Source organism: Equus quagga, chromosome 2 (genome assembly GCF_021613505.1).
Source record: "Equus quagga isolate Etosha38 chromosome 2, UCLA_HA_Equagga_1.0, whole genome shotgun sequence".
In the NCBI taxonomy this organism is placed as follows: Eukaryota; Metazoa; Chordata; class Mammalia; order Perissodactyla; family Equidae; genus Equus; species Equus quagga.
This window is the reverse complement of record NC_060268.1, coordinates 46,257,442-46,282,634: the sequence shown is the minus strand read 5'-3', so window position 1 is coordinate 46,282,634 and position 25,193 is coordinate 46,257,442. Positions and strand designations below refer to the sequence as shown.

The following is a 25,193-nucleotide window of genomic DNA, read 5'->3' as shown; positions in this document are numbered from 1 at the left end:
ATTTGTTAACTATGTCATCTGTGCCACATGACTTGCATCATTTAATCTAATCCTCAGCACAGCCCTATGAGGTGGGTAGCATTATTCCTATTTTATAGACGAGAAACAGACATGAGTCCCAGATCAAGTAACTAGCAAGTGGCAGAGCCAGGATTTCAATGAAGATCTATGTTTTACAAAGTCTACGCTCCATCTCTCTATGTATGTATACACACATATATATGTGCTCGTAATATATGTATATATGCTCCTGATATGTGTGCACATTTGCTCTCAATATGTATATGTGCCTTATATATGTATGGGTATACACGCACACATAGACACTCAATATATGCTATATAAACCCCAATAACTCTCTACAGACGGATGGTAGGTAGGTAGGTAGGTAGATAAATAGTCCTTCTCTTTACATGCCACTGCACATCCCTTAGTATATTACCGTGGGCAGATGACTAAACCACTTAAACATGACATCTCATCTGTAAAACAGGATTCAAAAATAAGTGTACTTACCCCAGAGAATTGTTGAAAGAATTAAATGGGGCAATGTATGTTGAGTATTTAACAGAGGTGCCAGGCTCAACACATGACAGCTATTGTTATTAACTACTATCTACTATTATTATTATTATTACCAGTAATAATAATTAAATTATGTGTCCAGCCAAAAATAAATACTTTGGTATTTACAGGGAAAGCTTGCATTTTTAGCCATCAATTCTAGGGACTCTGAAAGGCCGACATTTTCCGTCTTCCTGCTTTGGTTTTAGGAAGACCCTTTGATCTCTGCTCATTTGGCTGCAGGTGGGGTTCAAAGAGCTCCCGACTCAGTGATGCCGTTTTAGACTCCCAAGTTCGAACGCTTCTGTCCTTGGAAGGGAGTGTACTGGAGGGAAGTCTCGTTAAGAACTCTTCTTTGTGACATGAGGTTGAGAGCGCCTGATTGCCATTTGTACATATTTTGATACCCTCAAAATGCTTTCCTTTCTTTCCACGTGGCACCAACACAGCGCAGAGTGCACGGATCCCTATGACACCCCTCCAGGGAATGAGGCGGGTGAGAACCAGTCCCACTTCCAGGGCGTGACCGGCCTGCGGAACCTCGGCAACACGTGCTACATGAACGCCATCCTACAGTGTCTCTGCAGCATCTCGCCGCTGGTGGAATACTTTCTCTCTGGAAAGTACATTACCGCTCTTCAAAAGTAAGACCACGCACGCGCGCTCCCTGCAGCCCAGCTCCCACCCGCGCTCCCCCAAGGCGAGGTTAGGGGAGGAGCCCTGCTAAGGGCCCCACAAGTCCGCAGAGTCTGCAGCACCCCAGGTACCATTTCTAGGGTGAGTAAAGTGGGAAGGTCAACCAAGAGATGAATGAAGCTTCGTTTGGGGTCTGATGCTACGCCCTTGAGCTTTTAGGGGCCGTCGTTTTATTGATCAGCCAGAAAAATTCCCCTTCCTTCTTCCAAGGGACTGCAGTGAGGTTGCCACGGCTTTTGCCTACGTGATGACAGACATGTGGCTTGGTGACTCAGACTGTGTGTCACCAGAAATATTTCGGTCAGCTCTTGGCAACCTCTACCCAGCATTCATGAAAAAGACACAACAAGATGCTCAGGAATTCTTGATTTATGTCCTGAATGAACTTCATGAAGCTCTGAAAAAGGTAAGTAGAACTAATGGCCTTGAAATAGGGTAGACTTTCAACCCTATCAGCAATTGTCATTTTCCATTCTTTCATTTCTTCCATCAATATGGCCTACACTGTGCCAAGCACAGGTGCCAGGGGCACCATGGGGAACACTCAAGTTAGTATTTGCATAGGTCCGTATTTACCAAACTTAGCTGGTCATCAGAATCACCCGGGAAGCTCTTCACCAATGTCTGGCGCTGTCTTAGTTGGTATTTTCAGTGATCAGCAGGTGTGGAAGCCACTAATCCAGTTCCCTTTGCAGATAACCGCTGCATGGACTTTTTTTTTTAAGTGGCAATCATGTTTTTAATAAAAATATATTCCTCATGAGATGTAACATATGGAACTTTACAACTTAAATTAAATGTTCTCGGTAACTACAAACCCAAGAAAATATCAAGCTTGGTATTAGATGAAAGGACAGATCTCTATACTGCAAAGTTTCCTCTTCATCCAAACCTGCCTTGCCTGAGTTCTTCATTGGCTTAGGACAGACATTTAATAAAACATGACAGCACCAGTTACGAAGGGTTTTGCCTCATTTACAAGACTCACTGCCATCAGCCGTGATTTGAGACCCCCACTCTCCCCAGACGTGTCCTTGACTTTATGCAGGGTCTTTATGCGCTGACGTTAGCTCGCCTCGAATCTAACATCCAGGAGATATACAAAGATCACAAACTGCAGCCATTAGTCGTTCTCATCTGCAATCCTCAGTTTTCATTTTTACTAATAATGAAATAATCGTGGCAGCACTTTTTTTAGGCGGAGGGGTGGGTGGTGGTGAGTAAAAATCACTTAGTCCTCATCTGTAGGCAATCTGAAGTAAATAGCATTCTGGTTCCCAAACCCAGACTTGGACTTGGGGGCGTGAGCTCACTGGCGGGGTGGGAGACCTCGGCCCCAGGGTGTGATGACAGAAACAAGCCAGAGAGGAGCAGCGTGCACGGCTCCAGATCAGAGCTGCCGTGGAGTGGCTGCGTCTTCAAGGTGTTAGTATATTCTCTGGAGGCTGTGAAATCACTGGAAGTCGGGGTGTGCTCCTGGAAGTGCTGTTCCCGAGTGTGAGCCCGATTCAGATCAGGCCACCCGGCTGGTTAAATCGGGCTGCCGTAGAAACTGAAGATTTGCTCTTTTGTAGAAGCGATCCTAACTAACAATGAAAGGAGAAGAGGCTAGGGGACATAACCTGAAGGGGCTCGGGAGAGATCCAATTCCTTTATTCTACCTCTAGATCAGTTTGCATGACTGAAAGCTAGTTTGATAGCTTCCTACCCTCTTCCCAAGAAAAACTGGCTCTGGGACCCTCTATCACATTATCATACCCATGGCCTGGGGCCGTGGACATGGGTTTTAACAGGGTTAGGGTGTCATCATTTCTGAGCTTCACTTAAGGAGGAAAATAACTGAGTTATCAGAAATCATACATAGTATGTACTCTTAAGAAGATCTTACTCTATTGTCTGAATCCCAAATTAAGTGTTTTCTGGTAGCAATGTGTCATTCCGATAGAAACAACTGAGAAGCGGAAAAAATTTAAAAATTGTTCGGTAATCAATCGTTGATTTGGGGCAAATTTGTTCCTTGCTCCAGTACCACCGAAGAAGATCATGTGAGAAAGGATCTGTTCCCAGGTGCTGCAGGAAGGCGATTGCCAACGAGACCTCCATCATCACGCGGCTGTTTGAAGGGCAGCTCAGTTACAGCATCACCTGCTTGACGTGTGAGAACTGCACCTACAAGAACGAAGTCTTCACCGTCCTGTCCCTCCCCATTCCATCCGAGGCCCAGTGCTCGCTTCAGGTGCGGACCCTTCCTTCTCCCTGCTTCCTTCGTCTTGCTCCACCCCAGCCCTGGATTTTCTCAGGGCTGTTTCCTACACATTCTAGTATGAGGACGGCTGCTTTAGAACTTTAAAAAAGTCGGAAGCCCCTGGTGACAACGTTTTATAGAAAAGCGACACACAGCCCAAATTTCCCGTGAATTCAGTCGTATTTCTACAAGTTCTCAATAAAACAGCCTTGTGGTAAAATCGAGAAATTGGCAGGATGTACTCAGTCTATTCGGATGGCTTGGTGCATAGAGGGAATTTATACTTTTTGGCAAAAATTGTATGGCCTTTCCTCACCTCAGAGGTCTGTAGGTCCAGACTGGGAAGTAGATATAAAAGATTCTTAGTCTAGAGCTCTTGTATTTTGGACAAAAGCTGTGAAATGTGTTGGGAAGATAGAATGGAATCTAGTGCCTTCGTTTACCTCTGGAATTTTCTTCACCCTAATACCGAAAGTTCACCTGTGAACGGGGGTGGGGAGGTCGGCAGTAGAATACAGGGAACAGTTGGGAGGCGGGGAGCAGTAAGTTTCCTCACAGAATAGTACACGGTTCTATTTTTCTTCCTAAATTATGAAACCACATCTATTGCTAAACGTTCTCACATCCCAGAATTGGAGAGTAGAATTCTACCACTTCTCAGATCAAACTGCTAACGGTGGCTGCGAAGGAATTCCAGAGACTCTAAATGAGGTGCTGGCATGTCTGCCGAACACAGAATCTGTGCTTATCTCCCTCTTGAGGTTAATGGTTTGCAGAGCGGGGTCCCGGCTACACGGAGCAGGTCTCCTCTGGGTGCGGGGTCTAATCCTCTCTTCTTCGGCCTTTATCACGGGCCACCCCCAAACACTGAGAGATGGCGCTCTTTCAACCATCAGATCACTTTTGGGATGAGATGAATAACGTAAGACAGCTGCCTACTTGGTTAGTGGAAACAGTACAGTCAATGTTATTCTGAAATGAACCAGAAACGTTAAAAGGCTGATTCTGGGATTAGAAGTGAGATGGGCACTTGGATCCATTTCGGTAACTAAATGAGAAAGCAGCGCTCCTTCGCCAGGTAGATTTTGCGCCCACCCAGGCTGCAGCTGTGACACTGCTGTCTGTCTCCTGGACTTGCTGACTTTAAGAAAAGCACCGAGGATTACATTTCCACAGCTCTTCCAAGGTTCTCATAGAACCAGAGACCCCAGGGGCCGGTGATCCAATTTGTCACCAAATCCTTTCTTCCTCAACAGGACTGTCTCCAGTGTTTTTTTCAACAAGACACACTGACCTGGAACAACCGAATTCACTGCTCCTTTTGTGAAACCAAGCAAGAAACAGCTGTGAGGGCCAGTATTTCCAAAGCACCAAAAACAGTTATCTTTCACTTAAAAAGGTATGGATTTTGTCATTTTTATGAGCAGAGTTTTTTGAACAATGTTATCAAGATATAATTTACATACCATGCACTTCAGTGGTATTTGATATGTTAATTTTTTTAAATTTGCGGTAAAATATATATAACACAAAATTTGCTATTTTAACCATTTTAAGAATATAATGCATTGGCATTAATTACATTCACAATCCTGTGCAACAATCATCACTATTTCCAAAACTTTTTCATCACCCCAAACAGAAACTCTGTAACTGTTCAACAGTAACTCCCCGTTCATCCTCCCCCAGCCTCTGGTAACCTCTAATCTACTTTCTGTGTCTGTAAATTTGTGTATTCCAGGTACTTCATGCAAGTGGAATCATACAATAGTTGTCCTTTTTGCTGGCCTATTTCACTTAGCATGTTTTCAAGGTTCATCCACGTTGTGATGTGTACCAGAAGTTCATTCCCTTTTATGGCTGAATAATATTCCATTGTATGTGTATCATATTTTGTCTATTCATCTGTTGATGGACATTTGACACTCACCCTGGAGAGGTTTTAAAAAATAAATTCCCTGGCCTCACCCTTGGCAATTCTGATTCCACAGGTCTGAGGTGGAGTTTAGATTGTGTCCCCCATTCTGGATTTATCTAATTGTTTCCCCATGGTTAGATTCGGGCTGAACCTTTTTTCAGCATGAATCCAGCACGGGTGATGTTATGTACTTGTCATCATGTGACATCGGGAGGCACATCATAAAAGTTTGTCCCGCTATTGGTGATGCGAGGTTTGACCCCTTTGGTTAAGGTAGTAACTGTAAGATCTCACCATTTCCCCTCTGTAATTGTTATCACTCTGGACTCATGGATATTTTTAAACTCAATGTTTAATATCTACTACTATCATCATTTTTCTTGATGCTCAAATTGTTCAAAATTGGCCAGTGGGAGCCCATTCGAGCCAGCTCCTGTGACCCCATTAATTAGTTTAGGTTTATTAAAGTATAATTACATGTATAAAATTCATCCTTTTTAGGTGTATGGTTCTATGAATTTTAACAAATATACACAGTCATGTAACCATCACAGCCAACAAATAGACTATTTTCATCACCTCAAAAAATTTCCTCTTGCTCCTTTATAATCAATCCCCTCACCTACCCTCTGATCCTAGAAATTTCTGATGTCCATTCTTATACTTTTGCCTTTTCCAGAATGTCCAATGTTATATCATATGTAGCCTTCTGAGTTTGGCTTCTTCACTTAGCATGATGTTTCTGAGCTTAATCCTCATGGTAGCGTGTAGCAGTGGTTCCTTCCTTTTCATTGCTGTATAGTGTTCCCTTTATGAATGTACCACAACTGTTTATCCCTTCACCAGCTGATGAACATTTGGGTTGTTTTCAGTTTGGGGCAGATATGAATACAGCTGCTATAAACATTAGTACAGAGGCTTTTATGTGGATACGAGTCTTTTTTTTTTTAAGGTTGGCACCTGAGCTAACATCTTTTGCCAATCCTTTTTTTTCCTTCTCCTCAAAGTACCCCCCAGTACATAGTTGTATGTCCTTCTGGTTGTGCCATGTGGGACGCTGCCTCAGCATGGCCTGATGAGCAGTGCTAGGTCTGGGCTCAAGATTCAAACCAGTGAGACCCTGGGCTGCCAAAGCAGAGTGCACAAACGTAACCCCCTGGCCACAAGGCTGGGCCCAAGCCTTTATTTCTTTTGAGATGGTACCTGGGCATGGGATTGCTGGGTCCTATGGTATTTTATTAGTTTTTGAAAACAAGATTTCTTGCTTTCTGGCACAGGAATATCTCAGGCTCATCCAGTAGTTTCCCTGCCCCAAACCTAAATCAGACATTTTCCCAAAATGAACATAATTTCTTTTCTAGAAAGCTTTAGTGTGATTCTGATATGAGCTGAGATTTGGGAACTGCTGATCCATATAACAAATAGAGAATGTGACAAGATTTTCACAACATTTTGTCTTATTAAAGATATATTAAAACCTCAGAGCTGGAAAACAGGACGCTGCTAAGACAGTATGTGCTGGAATCAAGAGAAGGAAGAGCTGAGGCAGCTGGGTTAGAGTGAACAGCATCAGCCAGATGAACTCTTTAGGAAGTTATCGATGGGAGTACGGAGTTCTGCTCCCCCCACGCCAAGCCGGGCTGCATCCCTTTCTTTTCCTCCCACTTGATTGACACTGTCTCACTCCTGACTCAAGCTCCTGGCCCACTCCAGTCTCAGTTTTGATGAGGCTTGTGGATGTGGAGATTCTAAATATATGAAGATAAGAAAAAGAAAATTATGTACAAGTCTGCACCAAATAATCTTCCCAAGAAATTACTTTTAGGCGCCAGCCCCGTGGCCCAGTGGTTGGGTTCATGCGCTCTGCTTCGGCAGCCCAGGGTTTCACCAATTCAGATCCTGGGTGCGGACATGGCACCGTTCGTCAGGCCATGCTGAGGCAGCATCCCACATGCCACAACTAGAAGGACCCACAACTAAAATATGCAACTATGCACTGAGGGGCTTTGGGGAGAAGAAGAAAAAGAAAAAAAAAGATTGGCAACAGATGTTAGCTCAGGTGCCAGTCTTTAAAAATAAGAAGAAATTACTTTTAACTCTACTTGGGATTTAACAGGTGCATGGACTTCCTTCATGCGCAGTTCACAAACTGACTTCATATTCCATACCTTCATTCTCTCTCCAGGTTTGACATTCTGGGTACAATGAAAAGGAAGCTGAGAACAAACATTCATTACCCACTCACTAACCTGGACCTCACTCCTTACATTTGTCCGATTTTTCGGAAACATTCTAAATATAACCTCTGTGCAGTGGTGGTGAGTAAAATACTAAAACTATTTAAAATAATACAAATTTAAAGAAAATTGTAGAATTATCTGCTTGAATGCCTACTCTTTCCACCCTTCCCTGACTTCTCCTGTACTCTCCTTTTGAAAACAAAATACGGAGGCTGGCGCTCCCTGCTCTGACCCAGAACAGTAGGGCAGGGAAGGAATAAAATGTCCTGTTCACTGTCCCCTCACTTTCCTCCACTCAGTGGCTATTTCAGATCTGGGGAAATTTGTGAATTGTGCTCTGGGGGCAGCAGAAGTTGGTTCCAATAGCTTTATAGTGAATAATCACTGGCCACCCTATGGCCAAAGCCCCCCACACATGAGGTACATTATAGTCACGGACTCGCTGTCCTAAGGACACTTAAGGGGTCCCTCCGGCTCTGAGTCAGCTATAGTCAATGAGGATTCTCTGAAGGAAAGAAAGCATGAAGTCTGATTCAGACCAAGTCATCCAGAACTTCCCACATCAGTCATCCCCAAGCACCAAGCCATTCTCCGGGTTGCTGTTCTGGATCAGTGTGTGAAACACCTGCTTCAGAGCACGCGCAGGTTTCAGCTTGAACCCTGGGGTCCCGTTGTGTCCATATCGGATGGGTGGGGCTGCCCCAGAGCCCAGGAGGATTCACCAGTGTCCTCCAGTGCACTGAGGTCTAATCTGCCTATTCAGTTTATTGTTCAATTAATAGGAAGTGTTAATCCGACTGGCTTTCCTCTTAAGCATCTCTCAGAACCACATCTTCAAACTTTGAAAAAATGATCATTCTTTGTTTGTTCTTTTCCCTTCAAACCTTGGCATTCTCCTTCTTTCTAATTTACCCTGTCCTCAAATGTGGTTTCCCTTCGCTTGCTCGCCCATCTGGGAATCTAGAGTGACATCCTCTTCTCTGTCGTATCAATTATAGACTCTAATGTGAATTCTAAAATGACACAGGAACTGCCTCCCCTATATTTTACTGTTTTAATTTCTCATTATAAGTGTTTCTGCTTTAAGAAAACCCAAAGACAAAAAGCTGAATTTATAAAAAATTATATGGTAATTAGTTACATTATGAAAAGACACACATTGGTATAAAAAGAATCACCCCAAGCCTCCTCTTAATTCTCAATCCTTTTAGTGTTTGAATTATTATTAGTTAATTGAGGGGCCAAAAGTTGGTTTTGAAAGAGAAATATATTTAGAATTTACTGAAAATTGATGATTGATTGGAAATAAGAACTAAGCATCTTTGAAACCATGATGTCTGGCCATGGGGAAAGGTCATCTGGAGCCCTGCTACTCCGGGTGTAGACCCCAGGAGCCCTGTAGCATCGATTCTGCTTGCTAGAAATACAGAATCTCAGGCTCACCCCGGACTTTCTGACGTGGAACGTGCACTTTAGCCAGATCCCCGTGTGATGGAATGCATACGGCAGCCTGAGAAGTACTCATCTGGACCAGAGGGGAGGGTACCTTCCCCCCGTCCTTGATGGAGATTTATCCAGCCTCTGCAGGAGCCCTTGAAGAGCTCACAAATCAGCCAGGTTTGTTTGATTTATTTTACAGACACTGCTGGCTGTGTACCAGGCACTGTCCTAAGCACTTTGCAGATAATCACTTAATCCCTCCATAGCCGTGTGAGGAGGCCTTATTATTATCCCCATTTTACAGATTGGGGAACAGGCGCAAAGAGGTTGAATAGTTGGCCCCAGTCATACCGCCTACAAATACAAAGGGCAGAGCCGAGATCTGAGGGCAGGCAGGCAGGCCGGCTCCAGGCATTAGGCTGCCTCTGCCTGTCAGCGCGTCTCTCTGTGTTGGGCCCAAATGGACCTTCCCCCTTGTAATGGTTGCCATTTGCCTTAATTCTGTCCTCTGAAGGAGTGATAGTAATATGTATGTGGCTTTATAGCTAACAAATGCTTGTACATACACGTTAGCAAAACAGGACACATCTTTTTTTTCTCATACATGATGTCCCTTCAGATATTTGAAAATAGCAATCATATGCTAATGATATTTGCCTCCTTCAACCCTCCTCGAATGATCGGCTTCTAGAAAGACTGTTTTTAAAATTATGAAATATTTCAGGCACAGAAAACGGAATATACTGTGTTCTCGCTACCCTCTGCTGATGTTACGAATAAAATATGGTAGATGAAGTCGAGCCCCCTGGGATCTTTGACAAGCCCACCCTCTCCATTCCCTGTTGGGGCCACTAGCCTGAATTTGGCGTATTAGTCCCATGCGCTCTCATGCTTTTATCACACGTGTGTGTGTCGATACATGCTATGTGCTAGTGTTTTGCATGTTTCATTTATCTGGTACCATACTGTGCATACTCTTCTGTAATTTTTTCCCTCAGTGTTGTTTTTATGATATAAACCTTGTTGACACATTAGTTTTAGTACATTCATTTTAACTGCTTTTAGTAGTCCCTTGTATCTATTTATCTATCATTTCTCCTACTGCTGGGCAGTTAGCTTCTTTCCAATATTTTGCTTTTTTGTAGAATGTGTTGCCATGTGCCAGCACATAAACTTTGTATATATATATGTATGTGTGTGTGTGTTTTCCCACATTTCCCACATTTTGAGGACAACTGACCTAAATCTCTCCTTTAATCTATTAACATATCTATTAACATAGCAAACAACATTGATTTTCTACTTACTTTTTTTTTTTTGCCTAAAAATGTTTCTACGTATTTGCAATATCTATTTTCACAATTGAGAAACTAACCTGTAACGTTCTTTCTCATACTGCCCTTTGCTGTTTTTGTTCTGGGGATCACCCTTATTCTTGCCTCATAAAATGAGTTGGCCATTCTTTTCTGTTCTCTGGCACAGCTTATATAAAATAAAAATAACTTGTTTCCTGAAAGTCTGGTAGAATTAAACAGAAAAACCATCTGAGCCTGGAATTTTTGTTCTTGGTGGGTAGATTTTTAAATACTGGCTCAATTTGCTTTACCTATTATAGGTTTATTAAGGAATTCTATTTCTTCATTTTTTAAAAAATAAACTTTTTATTGAGGAAAAACATGCATATAGAAAAATGCAAACCATGAGTGCAAAACTCAGTGAATTTTCAAAAAGTGGACACGCCCATGTGACCAGGATACAGCTCAGGCAGACTCTCACCAGCACCCTGACCACACCGGGGCCCCTTCCAGTCCGAGAAACCATCAACTGCTGAAAGGATGGGTTTTGCCAGTCTCTGTGCTTTATAGAAGTACAATTATACAGTGTGTAGTCTTTTGTGTCTGGCTCCTTTCACTCAGAATTATGTAACATTCATCCACATTGTTGCAGGCATTGTAGTTTGCCATTCTCGTTGTTGTCTGGTATTCCATTGTGTGGTGTGAAAATATCACAAATTACTCTTCCCAAAGATCATGAAGACATTCACCTACGTTATCCTATAAAAAGCTCTGTTTTACCTTAACACAGTTTTAAAAATTATATTTAAAATTGCCTATTTTTACATTTTCAAGTTTTTGGCATAAAATTGCTCACGTTATGCTCTCGGTATTTTAACATCTCTGTTGTTTTCTCAGTTCTCCTTTTGCTCATTCTTAATATTATCTGTGTCTAATCTCTCTTTTCTTGATCAATCTTGCCAAAGGTTTATCTATTTTATGAGTCATCTGAAAGAACCAGCTTGTGGTTTTGTTGATTCTATTATTTATTTGCGTTCTATTTCATTAATTTCTGGCCTTTCTTCCTTTCTTCTACTACTTTCTTTGAATTTATTGTGTTTTCATGCACTCGTTATGTAGAGGTGCATTTAAAAAATTCCAAACATGGTTTTTTTATAGTTGTTTTTTTGTTACTGAGTTGTAACTTAATTGCACTCATCAGAAAATATGGTCCAAATGTTATCCATTCTGGGTATGTGTTGACACTCACTCATGACCTAGTTTTATGTGTGCTTAAAAAAAAATCTTTTTTCTCCCCAAAGCCCCAGTACATTGTTGTATATCCTAGTTGTAGTCCCTCTGGTTCTTCTATGTGGGACGCTGCCTCAGCATGGCTTGACGAGTGGTGCATAGGTCTGTGCCCAGGATCCAAACAGGCAAACCCCGGGCCACCAAAGCAGAGCACGAGAACTTAATCACTATGCCATGGGGCTGGCCCCCAAAAAATTTTTAAATTAGGTTTAGGGTTCCATGTGTCCGTTAAATATAATTTGTCAATTGTGTTGTTTAAATATGCTCTTGAGGCCAGCCTGGTGGCCAAGTGGTTAAGTTCTTGCACTCTGCTTCGGCGGCCCAGGGTTTCACCGTTTCGGATTCTGGGCATGGACGTGGCACCACTCATCAAGCCATGCTGAGGCGGCGTCCCACATGCCACAACTAGAAGGACCCACAACTAAAAATATATACAACTGTGTATCAGGGTGCTTTGGGGAGAAAAAAGGAAAAATAAAAGCTTTAAATATTATATACTCTTGATAAGTTTTATTTGCTTTTTCAAGATTAATGACTGAAATACATGTGTTAAAAGATTGTGATTTTGTCCAATTTTTCCAGTAATCATAATTTTTTATTTAGATAATTTGAAGCTATGGGTGCAGTTTTCTCTCTTTCCAGTGAATTGTTCCTTTTATCATGATAGAGGAATCTTTCATCCTGAATCATAACTTTTCACTTAATGTCTGTCTAGTCGGGACACTGATAAAACCATGCCAGCTTTCTTTTGGATGATGTTGTTTGTTCTTTTTCTATCCTCTTATTTTATTTTTATTTTAAATGTCATTATGTGATATTTGATAAATATGAAAGAATATATATCAGATATATGGATATCTTGAAACATAATAAATGAATACCTGTGAAATCACCACCCAACTTAGGAACTGAAACATCATCAGTACAATTGTGCCTGTCTCTTTGTTCCTTCCCTCTATCCTTGGCCTTATCCCCTTGAGGCTACACTATCCTGAATTTGACACTTACTATTCTCTTGACTGTTGACATCATTTTATTACATATATCTCTAAACAATATATTGTTTTGCTTCCTTGTGTTTGAGCTTAATAAAAATGCATTATACTCTTTAGAATTTGGCAAGATGCTTTTTTCGCTGTATTAAGATTCACCCACATTTTTGTATGAAGCTATAATTTCACTAGTGTATGATATGTGTGAATGTACCATAGTTTATCGATTGTTTTATTGATGGACATTTGGTTGTTTCCAGATTTTTGCTATTATGAACAACATCACTTGGATATGATTGCATATATATGTGTGAGAGTTTGTCTAGTGTGTATACTTAGGGGTGGAATCACCTGGATCATAGAGTATGTGAATTTTTAACTTTCTAGGTAATGTTAATGGTTTTCAAATTGGTTATACCAATATGCATTCCTACCAGTTACCATCAGACCACATTTTGAGGACAACTGACCTAAATCTCTCCTTTAATCTATTAACATAGCAAACAACATTGATTTTCTACTTGATTTTTTTTTTTTGGCTAAAAATAGTAGGTATGAAATTACATCTCATTTTGTTCTTAGATTTTGCATTTCCTTGAGCATCTTAACATATTTCTTTGCTATTAGTCTTTCCTATTCTATGAAAATTTGTCTTTTGAACATTTTCTTGTAAAGATTTTATATTTCCTTTTTCTCGCCAAAGCCCCCTGGTACATACTTGTATATTTTAGTTGTGGGTCCTTCTAGTTGTGGCATGTGGGACGCCACCTCAGTGTGGCCTGACAAGCAGTGCCATGTCCACGCCCAGGGTCCCAACTAGTGAAACCCTGGGCCGCCAAAGAGGAGTGCACGAACTTAACCACTCGATCACGGGGCCGGCCCCTCTTTTGAACATTTTAAAAAGGGTTATTTCTCTTTTTCTTATTCATTCAAGGGAGTTCTTTAAATGTTCTAGACACGGTTTCTTTGTAAGTTATATATGTTGCAAATAACTTCTCTCAGTTTTGGTTTGTTGTACACTATATTTTTGTTTTCCAACTTAAAATAAGTTACTGAGATAATGCAGGAATCATAAAGTTCACCCGTAGGTGTGTGCAGTTCAGTAGTTTTTAGTGTATTCCGAGTTATGCAATCATCAGTGATCTAGCTGTAGAACATTGTCATCATCCTCCAAAAAAACCCCACGACCCGTTCCTGCTCCCCTCAGCTCCTGGCAGCCACTGATCTACTCCCTGTGTCTGTGGGTTTGGCTATTCTTGACATTTCATAGAAGTGGAATCACATAACATGTGACTTTTTGTGAATACTGCCTTTTACTCAGCATGTTTTCAAGGTCCATCCATGTTGTTAGCAGTACCTGTTCTTCATCCGTGTTTATTGCTGAATGATGTCCACTGTATGGATAGACCACATTCATGATCTCCTCATCCACTGATGGACATGGGGGCTGTTTTTCCTTGTCGGCTATTATCAATAATGCTGCCATGAACATTTGTGTACAGGTTTTGTGTGGACATGTTGTTATTTCTCTTGGGTATATACCTAGGAGTGAAATTACTGGGTCATATGGTAACTTTATTTTAACGTTTTGAGGAACTGTCAAACTGTTTTCCAAAATGGCTGTACCATTTTACATTCCCACCAGCAATGTATAAGGTTTCCCATATCCTCCCTAACAGTTGTTATTGTCTTTTTATTTGAACCATACAACTGAGTGTGCAGTGGTATCTAGTGCTTTTCAGTTGCATTTCCCTAGGCTAATGATCTCGAGAATCTTTTCATGTGCTTTCTCCAAAGTTTTTAAAATAAAAATTTGCAAGCATTCATAAAATCTGAAAGAACTGTATTCAGAACATTGAGATATACTTTACCTAGATCCAACAATTAATATTTTGCCAGTGTATACATTTCAATATATTTTCCCTCTCCTCTCTCTCTAAATTTATGCTAAAATATTTAAATGTTCATTGCATATATCATGATATTTCATCCATAAATAAATCAGCATGCAGCTCTTAACCACTTTCTCCCACATACACACGATACCAGTATTATAATGTAAGAAAATTAAAAATTCTATCACTTTTATTCGTAAATCCATTTTCAAATGTCCCCAATTACTCTGATGTTTTTCTATATAGCTGGATTTCTTTCAAAGACCAGAATCTATTCAAAATTCACAAACTGCGTTTGGTTGTTATGTCTTATAGTAACTTCTGATGAACAGAATTTTTCATCTTAATTTAGTGGAAACATCAATATCAATCTTTTCTAGTTAGTTCTTTTCTGTGTCTCTTTTAAGAAATCCTTTCCAATCCGCAGTTACAAAGATATTTTCCTGTGTCTTCTAAAAGTTTTAAATTTTTTGTTTTGCACTTTTTATGAAAATGTGGTGTTTTTCCATATAAATAACCAAATGTCCTAGCACCCTCTTTTCCCCAGTAATTCACAGTGCTACCTTCTTTTCTAGGCCATGTGTCTATTGGTCAGTTGTTTTACACTTGAGCTAATTTCACACTGTCTTGATTACTATAACTCTAAAATAAATCTTGATATCTGGTAGAACAAGAACCACCACCACCCTTCCCCTAAACCATTGCCGTCACAACTTCTTTCTCATTTTGTTCAAGAATATTTTGACTATTCATGGCTCTTGTCAGTTTCCTTAATAAAAAAAAGAAAGTCTATGATATTTTCATTACATTGACTATTGAGAGAGAATTTAGTTTCCAGTCCATGAACAATAGAACATCTCTCCATTTATGTAGGGCTTTCTTCTTTCTTTCTTTTTTTTTTTTTTTGAGGAAGATTAGCCCTGAGCTAACATCTGCTGCCAATCCCCCTCTTTTTGCTGAGGAAGACTGGCCCTGAGCTAACCTCCATGCCCATCTTCCTCTACTTTATATGTGGGACGCCTGCCACAGCATGGCTTGCCAAGCAGTGCCATGTCTGCACCCAGGATCTGAACTGGTGAACCCTGGGCTGCTGAAGCAGAATGTGTGAACTTAACTGCTGTGCCACTGGGCCAGCCCTATCTAGGGCTTTCTTTATTATCAGTCAATAAAGTTTTATAATTTCCTCCACAGAGGTCTTGTACATCTTTCCTTATAGTTATTCCTAAGTACTTTGTTATTTTTGTGCCTATTGTAAATATCATGTTAAAAAATTAACTATTTATGGCTGGTACATAGAAATGATTTTTTGTTTTACCATTTCCAGCCACCTTGTTAAACTCTCATTATTTCTAATAATTTGTCTATTTCTCCTTTGCAAATGTCAGTTTTGTTTTTTTCTTTCCAATTATTGTGTGTCATATTTCTTTTTCTTGTCTTACTGCTCTGGCTAGAACCTCCAGTATGTGTTGAATATATTGTGCCACTCCCTTCTGGCCTGCAAAATTTCTGCTGAAAAACCTACCGATAATCTTATTGAGGTTCCCTTGTACATTAACAAGTTGTTTTTCCCTTGCTGCTTTTAAGGTTATCTCCTTGTCTTTAACTTTTGACATTTTAATTATAATGTGTCTTGGTGTGGGTGTCTTTGCATTTATCTCATGTGGAACTCTCTGAGCTTCCTGAATCTGGATGTCATTTTTGTTCCCCAAGTTAGGGAAGTTTTCAGCCATTATTTCTTCAAATAAGTTTTCTGCCACTTTCTCTCTCTCTTGTCCTTCTAGGACCCTTTTAATGCAAATGTTAATTAGTCCACTTGATGTTGTTCCATAAGTCCCTTAAGCTGACTTCACTTTTTTCCATTGTTTTCTTTTTGCTGCTCTGATTGGGTGAGTTCCACTGTCCTGTCTTCGACTTCACTGAACCTTTCTTCTGCTTCATCTAGTCTGCTGTTGAATTCCTCTAGTGTATTTTTCAGTTGAATTACTGTATTCTTCAGCTCTGTGACTTTGGTACTTCCTTATATTTTCTATCTCTTTGTTGACATTTTCGTTGTGTTCATGAATTCTTCCAAGATTGATGAGCGTCTTTATGACTGTTACTTTGAACTCTTTATCAGGTGAATTACTTATCTCTGTTTTGTTAAGGTTTTTTTCCTGAGGTTTCATGTTGTTCTTTCATTTGGAACATATTCCTTTGTTTCCTCATTTTCCTTGACTCTCTGTATTGCTTTTTATGCATTAAGTGAAACAGCCACTTTGTGCAGTCTTGAAGGAGTGGCCTCATGTAGGAGATGAACCTTGTTGTCAACTCTGCTCTGGTTCTTGGTTGTCCTTAAAATCTTTGTGATTCCTCAAGCAGCCTGTTTTATTTTTAATGGCTCCCAGAAGTTGAGGGTGTGCCAAGACCTGTCAGTGCCCCAAAGTGGGGATGTCAGTCAGCACCTGGATTCAGGCTGATTGGATGCCAAGCGTCCAGGCAGCAGCTTTGAAGGTATGTAAATATGTACAGTCCTGTGGGACTGGAAGAATAAGCCCTCCTGGCCACCATAGCCAAGTGATCTGGAGCTGACCCTGGAGAACAGTCACAAAAATTGGGGCTCCAGACAAATGTATAAGCTACATTCTGGAAGATACTGGTGAGCTGGAGCAAGGCAGAGGGAGAGCAGAAAGATGGCATTCACCAACCTATGTCCCTGAGGGCACCTCTGTTGGTTCCTTGTTGTGAGCCAAACCTAAGCTTGCTCCTCAGACCAAAGCTCTTAGACAAGCAAATAGGCCTCTTTCACAGAAAGGTATGTTTCAGTCTGCTGTCTGTGCAGTTCCCTGGGAGTGGTAGTCTGCCAAGACCTGTCTCTCTTATTGTTACAATCCTGTGGGATACAAGAACACAAGCCCCTCTGGCTGCCAGAGCCAGGTGAGCAAGGGGCATCTCCTGGGTGGCATCCAGAAAAACTAGGCCACCAGTTGTATGTGAAAGCTCTCCTCCAGGACATAATGGCACTCTGGAGTGTGTCTTGGGGAGACCATGAAGATGGGCACCCACTGCTGGAATGAGGCAGAGGGAGAGTATAGACAGCACCTGCCAGGAGAAAGAAAAAGAAAGAAAGATGGCTTCCATTGGCTAGAGCAAGGCAGAGAGAATTTGAAGATAGTGCCTGCCAGCCAGCTGGTCCCTAGATGTATGCTAAATTAGATGCCTGCCCCTTGGGCCCATGCTTTAAGATTAGCAAGTGAGCCTCATTCACATAAAGTCTGGGTGCCTTTCAATTGGCTGCCTCTCCACTGAGCCCTGGGCCAGGTAAATCCAAGGGTGTGAGCCCCTAAGAGCCCCTTCTCAGATCATTATAGCCTTGTGTGGCTCATGGATTCAAGCCTTGTTGATTTCTCAGGGTGTCCCTGGGAGGAGGTGAGTCCAGGGTCCTCCTACATCACCATCTTGAGTGAATATCCTTTGTTTCTTGATTTTAAAGGAAATAATCCAGACTGATACTTGCTGTAAGTTTTTAGAAGCTACACTTTATCAGGTTTTGGATACTTTCTTCTATTCTGGCTTTGCTAACCGTTTTTGTGCGTGTCTGTAAAGGTGTTGAATTTTATTGTCTTTTTCCCCCACAATAATTGAAATGCTATGGCTCCCCTGAACCCTTTTAATCTGTTAATATGGTCAATTACATTTATAGGTTTTCTAATTTTACTACCTTTGGATTGCCGGATAAGTACAATTTGGTCATTATTTATTATCTTAGATATATTTTGCTGGATTTGGTTTAATACATTTTAAGATTTTTGCATCTATCCTCTTGAATGTGAGTGATGTGTGCTTTCCCTCCTCACACTGTCTTTGTCTAGGTTGGGTATCAAGGTTATCCTGACCTCATGAGTTAGAGGAGCTTTTCTTCCTCTTCTTCACTACAGAAGTTTGTGTAAGTCTGTAAAGAAAAGTTTCTTGAAGGATTGATAGAACTCAATTGTAAACCCATCTGGGCCTGCTGTTCCCTTTGAGGGAAGATTTTTAACTAGTGATGTAATTTCTTTAACGTTTGTAGGTCTATTCAGGCTTTGTATTTTCTTCTTCCGTCAGTTGTTTTAAGTTATAATTTTCTGGATATTTGTGTAGTTCATTGAAGTTTTCAGTTTGTTGGCATAAGTTTTTCAGGGTATCAAAAAATGTTTTTAAATTTCTGCTGGATCTGTAGCTATAACAGCTTTCTTCATTTCTAGTTGTATTGACTTATCATTGCCTTGTCTCTTTTTGTCTTGATCAATCTTTTTATTAATGTCCATATTATTTAAGTTTTTTCAAAGGACCAAGTTTTGCCTTTTTAATCTTCCTTATTACATCTTTCTTTTCTGCTTTGTTAGTTATTCTTATTTTACTATCTCTTTCCTTCTACTTTGGGTTTATTCTCTTATGTTTTAATATTTTAAATTGGGTGCTTACTTCATTAGCATTCAGTCTGTTCTTTCAAATGTAAGCATTTAAAACTACAAATGTCTCTCTAGATACCACTTTCACTGCCTACCACCTTTTTGATTATGGAATGTTTCAAACATATACAAAATAGAGAGGACAGTATAATGAACCTCATGCATCCATCACCCAGCTTTATAGATGTGCGATCAACTCATCTGTAATACTCCCCTCCCTGCACCATACTATTTTAAAGACAGTCTCAGATATAGCATCCTATGTTTTGATATAGCATTTTCATTACTGTTTATTTGTTTTTATAATTTACATTATGACTTACTATTCACTATAATAATTTATGTTTTTTTTTAATTTCCAAAAGTATGAGAATTTTGGAGGCATATCTTTTTGTATTGACTGCTAATTTTATTGTATTTGTGTTTAAAGATTATAATCTGTATGAAACATCCTTTTACATTTGTTGAGACTTGTGTGTTTCTATTTATAGGAGCTATGTTCTTTATGTCATGGAACTTAGCTTGGGTTGTTCAAAGCTACCTCTATACTAATATTTTTTGTCTGTTTGATTAATTGATAGTTGAAAGAAATGTGTTGGAGTCTTTTTTTCCCTCCATTTTAAAGAGAATAATCAAGAATGACACGCTGTAAGTTTTTAATACCTACACTTTATCAGGTTTTGGATACTTCCTTTTACTGTGGTTTGCTAACAGTTTTTGTGCATGTTTGCAAAGGTGCTGAATTTTATTAAATCTTTTTTCCCACAGTAACTGAGATGAGATGGCGCCTGTGAACCCTTTTAAATTTGTTAATATTGTCAATTCCATTTATAGATTTTCTAATTTTACTACCCTTGCATTGCTGAGCTAAATATAACTTGGTCATTCTTTATTATCTTAGATATAAATATATATATATCTTATAGTATATAATAAATATATACCATTATGATGGTATACTAATCAAAATTTCCTCAGAGTTGTAAATTTTTTTGTTTTAAAAGATTTTATTTTTTTTCCTCCCCAAAGTCCCCCGGTACATAGTTGTGTATTTTTAGTTGTGGGTCCTTCCAGTTGTGGCATGTGGGACGCCGCCTCAGCGTGGCCTAATGAGTGGTGCCATGTCTGCGCCCAGGCTTCGAACTGGCAAAACCCTGGGCCACCAAAGCGGAGCACTCGAACTTCACCACTCGGCCACAGAGCCAGCCCCAGAGTTGTCAATTTTTTTTAATAAATCTATTTTATTAGGTGCATTGTTTAGAATTATAATCTTTTGGTGTCTTAAACCTTTTTTCATTATAAAGTGACTCTTTGTATCATTTATAATGCTTTTTGTCTTTAAGTCCATCTTAACTGATATTTATGTAGCTATTCCAGCTTTCTTTTTGTAGTATCTACCTACTCTATCTTTTTTCCATCCCTTTAAATTTAACCTTTCTGATTTCTGAATGTTAAATAGTGTAAAGCATAGAACTGAATTTTAAAAATCCAACCTGTCAATCTCTAAGTTTAGCATATTTCCTTATATTTGAACAAATAATAAACTTGCATTTGTTTCTGTTGTCATCTTGTGTCCTTAATCTGATTTCTCTAGTCATCTCCCCCCTTTTTCTTGTCTAGTACTAAATTGATAGTTTTCTTTATTTTCCCTCTACAGCTTTGGAGGTTATACATATTATTTAGATTCTTTTCCAATTAGCCTTAAAACTTCAGCTGCCATACTTGACTTAAAACCTAAAGTTGATTAAGATCCCTGTCCTTTTCTCTCAAAAAATGGAAGGATCTTAGAACATTGTTCTGATGATCGAACTACTACTATTGCTCTCTTGCATTCTAGTTTTAACTTTTTTATATCTACAGTGGTCTCCCCTTAGCTGCATGGGTACACTGCAAGACCCCCCGTGGATGCCTGAAACTGCGGCTAGTGCTGAACCCTATATGCACTAGGTTTTTCCTATACATTACACACCTGTGATAAAGCTTAATTTATAAATTAGGCACAGTAAGAGATTAACAATTAATAATAGAACAATTAGAACAGTATACTGTAATAAAAGTTACCATAGATCTTAGCAACTTCAGCATGCGATTTTTTTCTTTCCTTATTAAGTTGAGAACTTTCACTTTTCCACCTAAGGGAAGCACTTTACAACTTCTTGTTGGAATGTCCGAATTGCCAGCATCACTGCCCTTGAGCTTTGGGGCTGTTATTAAGTAAAATAAGGTTGACTTGAACACAAGCACTGCAGTAACTCCACAGTCGATCTGATAACCGAGACGGCTTCTAAGTGACTAATGGGCAGGTGGTGTATACAGCCTGCATACACTGGACAAAGGGACGATTCGTGTCCTGGGTAGCACAGTGGGGGATATCATCACACTATGCAGAATGGTGTGCAATTTAAGACTTATGAATTGTTTATTTTTGGAATTTTCCACTTAATATTTTTGGACACTGTTGACTGGAGGTAAGTGAAACTGAAGAAAGCGAGACTGCAAATAAGGGGAGACTACTGTGCCTCCAAAGTAGACATTTATCATGATTTTATACAGTTCATGTTGGGTTAGATTTACCAGGCTCTTTCCCAATTTTTTTGCTATATTATATCATTTCTTCCATCTCTATTCATTTATTCATGAGGGATATATTTCAGTAGACTTGTCAGTGAGGGTCTGTTATCCTAGTCTCCCAATCTCTGACTGAAGAAGTCTTTAGTTCACTTTGATTCTTGAGTAATTTAACTAGAAACCAAATTCTAGATTAACAATTATTTTTCATCATTTTGAAGCTATTTTATTTCTGGTTTCTGTGGCTGCCATGGAGAAGTTCTACCATCATGTTATCAGTCTTTCCTGGGCAATCTTTTCTTTCTGGTTACTTAAAAAATTTTTCTCTTTGCTTTTGTCGATCTTCTGTATTATTTTAACTTATCCTTGGTTTGTTGTATTTCCTAAATTTGCAGATCCGTGTCTTTCATTTTTCAGTCACTATCACTTTTAATATTGTCTTGCTCCTCTACTGTCTAGTCCCCTTTTCTAGAATGTCTGCTAGGCATATACTGCATCTTCTCATTCAATTTTCCATCACTACTGCATTCAGGGTGATTTCCTCAAATTCATTTTTAGTTTATTCTTTTTCTCTTCAATTCTATGTACTATTTAATCTCTACACTACATTTTTTTTTGGTGAGGAAGATTGTCCCTGAGCTAACATCTGCTCCAATCTTCCTCTATTTTGTACGTGGGGGTGCCTCCACAGCATGGTTTATGAGTGGAGTAGGTCTGTGCCCAGGATCCGAACCCACGAACCTGAGCCATTGAAGCAGAGTGCGTGGAACTTTAACCACTTGGCCACAGGGCTGGCCTCTCTACACTAAATTTTTAATTTCAAGTTATTATATTTTTCATTTCTAGAAGTTCTAGTTTTTTAAAATTAGTTTCCTTCTTAAGTGTCTACAATTTTAAGTATACTTTGCAGTCTCTATCTGATAATTCCATTATCTAAAGTCCTTGGGGGTTTAACCTTGCTATTTATTGCCTTCTGACCCTTACTTATGGTGAACCATTTCCTTGTTTGTTCTGTAGTTTTGAGCTCAACATCATGGGGGTTTTATATGTGGGTATCCTGTGCCTAATTAAGGTGCATCAATCCAGAAAGGAACTCTTTCCATCTGCAAAACGCCCCCAAAATACTTCTTACATTAAACTCACAAGATTCTGAGACCACATAGGTAGTGTAAATTTGAATCCCAAACCAATGAGAAGGCGGGTCTGCAGTAACAAATTCCCAGGAATGACTTTTAGTCTCTGCACCCAGAGCCTAAGCTAAGACAAGCACTAAAGGATGGATTATCCCCACTAGTTTATCCTTTAATTGAGAGCGAGTCTCTTTCAGAGTCCTGGCATGTGTGTGGATCTCAATCCAACTCCTCACCTTGCAGGGACCTAAGACTTTACCTCCTGTCCTTGTGTGACCTTTAAAACCTAAGCACCCTGGTTAGACCAGGAACTGTCTTTGGGCAGTCACGGCATCAACCACACATCATGCGACTCTTATTGCCTCAGTTTTGGCCCCTGGGGCTTACTCTAACTACACAGTCTTTAAAGTATATTCCAAAGGGCGCTTACCATGTTTAATCCAGCATTTCTTACAGTTTTGTAACTAAGCCTAGCTGTTAAGTGTTGGAAATGGAAGTCTAAGAAGATGCTTCACCCTCTTCTGTATCTTGTTTTTACATTGTCATCACAACTGAACGTTAATACTCCAGCTGTGGTCCAATCACTTCAGAAGCTTGCTTCATCTTCTGGGCACTACATACCCACCAGATGTTGTTTTTCTCAATCACATAACATCACACGATTATGGGTACCATTTTATAGAGAAGAAAGCTGGAGCATGTCAGCTTAAAATCACATGGCAAGGACCAGGACCAGGACCAGAGCCTGGATCTTTACCTGTCAGCTCTGGGATATTTCTCTAAAATGTAAGGAGAAAGGTGTGGAAGATAAAGCTAAGGGAACATTTAATAAGTTAATTCCTATGTGCTAGCTCTATAATGTAAGAGATACCTGATAATAGCTGTATAATACAAGACAGGTCTTATTACCCCATTTTCATAGATGGAGGAATTAAAGCTCAGAAAGGTGAAATAATTTCCTTAAGGTCACTGGGTAGTATTAGAGCTGAACTGACAGTCAGAATTGACCATAAAAATCCATTTTCTTCCCTCTACACCAGGGGTCAGCAAACTTATTCTGTAAAAGTCCAGAGAGTAAATATTTTAGGCTTTACAGGCCATATGGTCTCTACTGCAACTATTTAACTTTACTGTTGTAGTGTGAAAGTAGCCACTGAAACACATAAACGAACAAGCATGGCTGTGTTCCCATGAAACTTTATTTAAAGATACTGAAATTTGCATTTCGCATAATTTTCACATCACAAAATATTATTCATTTAATTTTTTTCAACCATATAAAAATATAAAATGTATTCTTAACTCACAGGCCATACAAAGACAGGCAGTGGGCTGGATCTGGCCCATGGGCAAATGGTTTGTTGACCCTTGCTCTTCAACATGCCACCTTCTGAGAAGTGAGGTTCTCCAGTGTCTGTTCAAACATTCCTTTACAGGGTTAGCAAAGATGCAGGAAAAAGAGAATGGAATGGGTTCCTCTTGGACTCTAGGTGACTGAGGGAGCCGTTGCTGCACAACCTGCTTAAATTGTGTAGTAGCAATATGCAGTTGTTTAGATGTCTTGTTCCAATGTTAAATGCCTTTTTTCAGATCTATCTTAGCCTATCTATCTTCAAAATTAAACTATAAGCTCATTTAGGAAAGATGATTATCTTTTTACTTATTTTAAAATTTCCTTTAAAGTTTAGTAGTCTATGTACAGTTAATGTTCGGTAAGTATTAACTGATAAATACTAGATACTACTAAATACTATCCTATTTCATTCACAGATTCTGTTAGATAGTCAATGGGCACAATATATAAGCAGTTCAATGAAATGAAAAGCAATATAGCAATCAGGTGATATGTATGATTTAACAAAATTATCATTTCCTTTTAATTATTAGAGACAATTAATAAGGAAAAATATTTTTTGGCTTTACCTTTTTTGTTTCAATAGCATGTGAATACTAAGTCTGAAATTCCTTCCTCCCCTAGAACCACTTTGGTGATCTGGATGGCGGCCACTACACAGCTTTCTGCAAGAACTCAGTGACCCACGCCTGGTACAGCTTTGATGACACACGAGTCAGTGAGATTCCAGATACTTCAGTTCAAACCGCTACAGCATATCTCCTGTTCTATAGCTGCCAGCCCTTTTCTATACCCACACAAAAATGCAAGAGCTAGAAAAATGGTGTTTCCTGAAAATTGCAAAACAAGCAATCAGAAACTGGTACTGAAGTTTTGCTTTGTCATTAAACTCGTGCAACTTACTTGTATCACTGCCATTTTTAAGTCTTTCTGGAATATTATGCAATCTTTTTATAAGTCTGTAGTAAAGAAGATGGGTCCTGGTCCATTGAAAAAGGCAGCACGAAAATGCCGCACTGCTAATGGATGGGGCCTTCAAAGCACTGCAGGTTATGTATTGAGTTCAGGCTTCAAAATTTAATGTTTATTAGGGTGGATTTTTATCATAAAATATTTCATAATCATATATATCCAAGAAA

General features: G+C 39.6%; 1 protein-coding gene across 1 annotated transcript; it reads left to right on the top strand.

The window, feature by feature from the left end:
* The first annotated feature begins 780 nt into the window (after positions 1 to 780).
* Positions 781 to 24,905, top strand: USP50 (ubiquitin specific peptidase 50). Its single transcript, XM_046654806.1, has 6 exons — positions 781 to 1,208; positions 1,471 to 1,666; positions 3,287 to 3,496; positions 4,762 to 4,904; positions 7,609 to 7,741; positions 24,679 to 24,905. The coding sequence occupies exons 1-6, from the start codon at positions 979 to 981 to the stop codon at positions 24,868 to 24,870; spliced, it is 1,104 nt and encodes a 367-aa protein (XP_046510762.1). The 5' UTR covers positions 781 to 978; the 3' UTR covers positions 24,871 to 24,905.
* The last annotated feature ends 288 nt before the right edge of the window (positions 24,906 to 25,193 follow it).

What these genes read in the sequence shown, in the direction of transcription:
- USP50 (XM_046654806.1), top strand. Translation starts at nt 979, where the DNA reads ATGCTTTCCTTTCTTTCCACGTGGCACCAACACAGCGCAGAGTGCACG. An exon ending in AGGCCCAGTGCTCGCTTCAG is followed by an intron (nt 3,497 to 4,761) that starts GTGCGGACCCTT and finishes CTTCCTCAACAG; the next exon opens with GACTGTCTCCAGTGTTTTTT. An exon ending in GTTATCTTTCACTTAAAAAG is followed by an intron (nt 4,905 to 7,608) that starts GTATGGATTTTG and finishes TTCTCTCTCCAG; the next exon opens with GTTTGACATTCTGGGTACAA.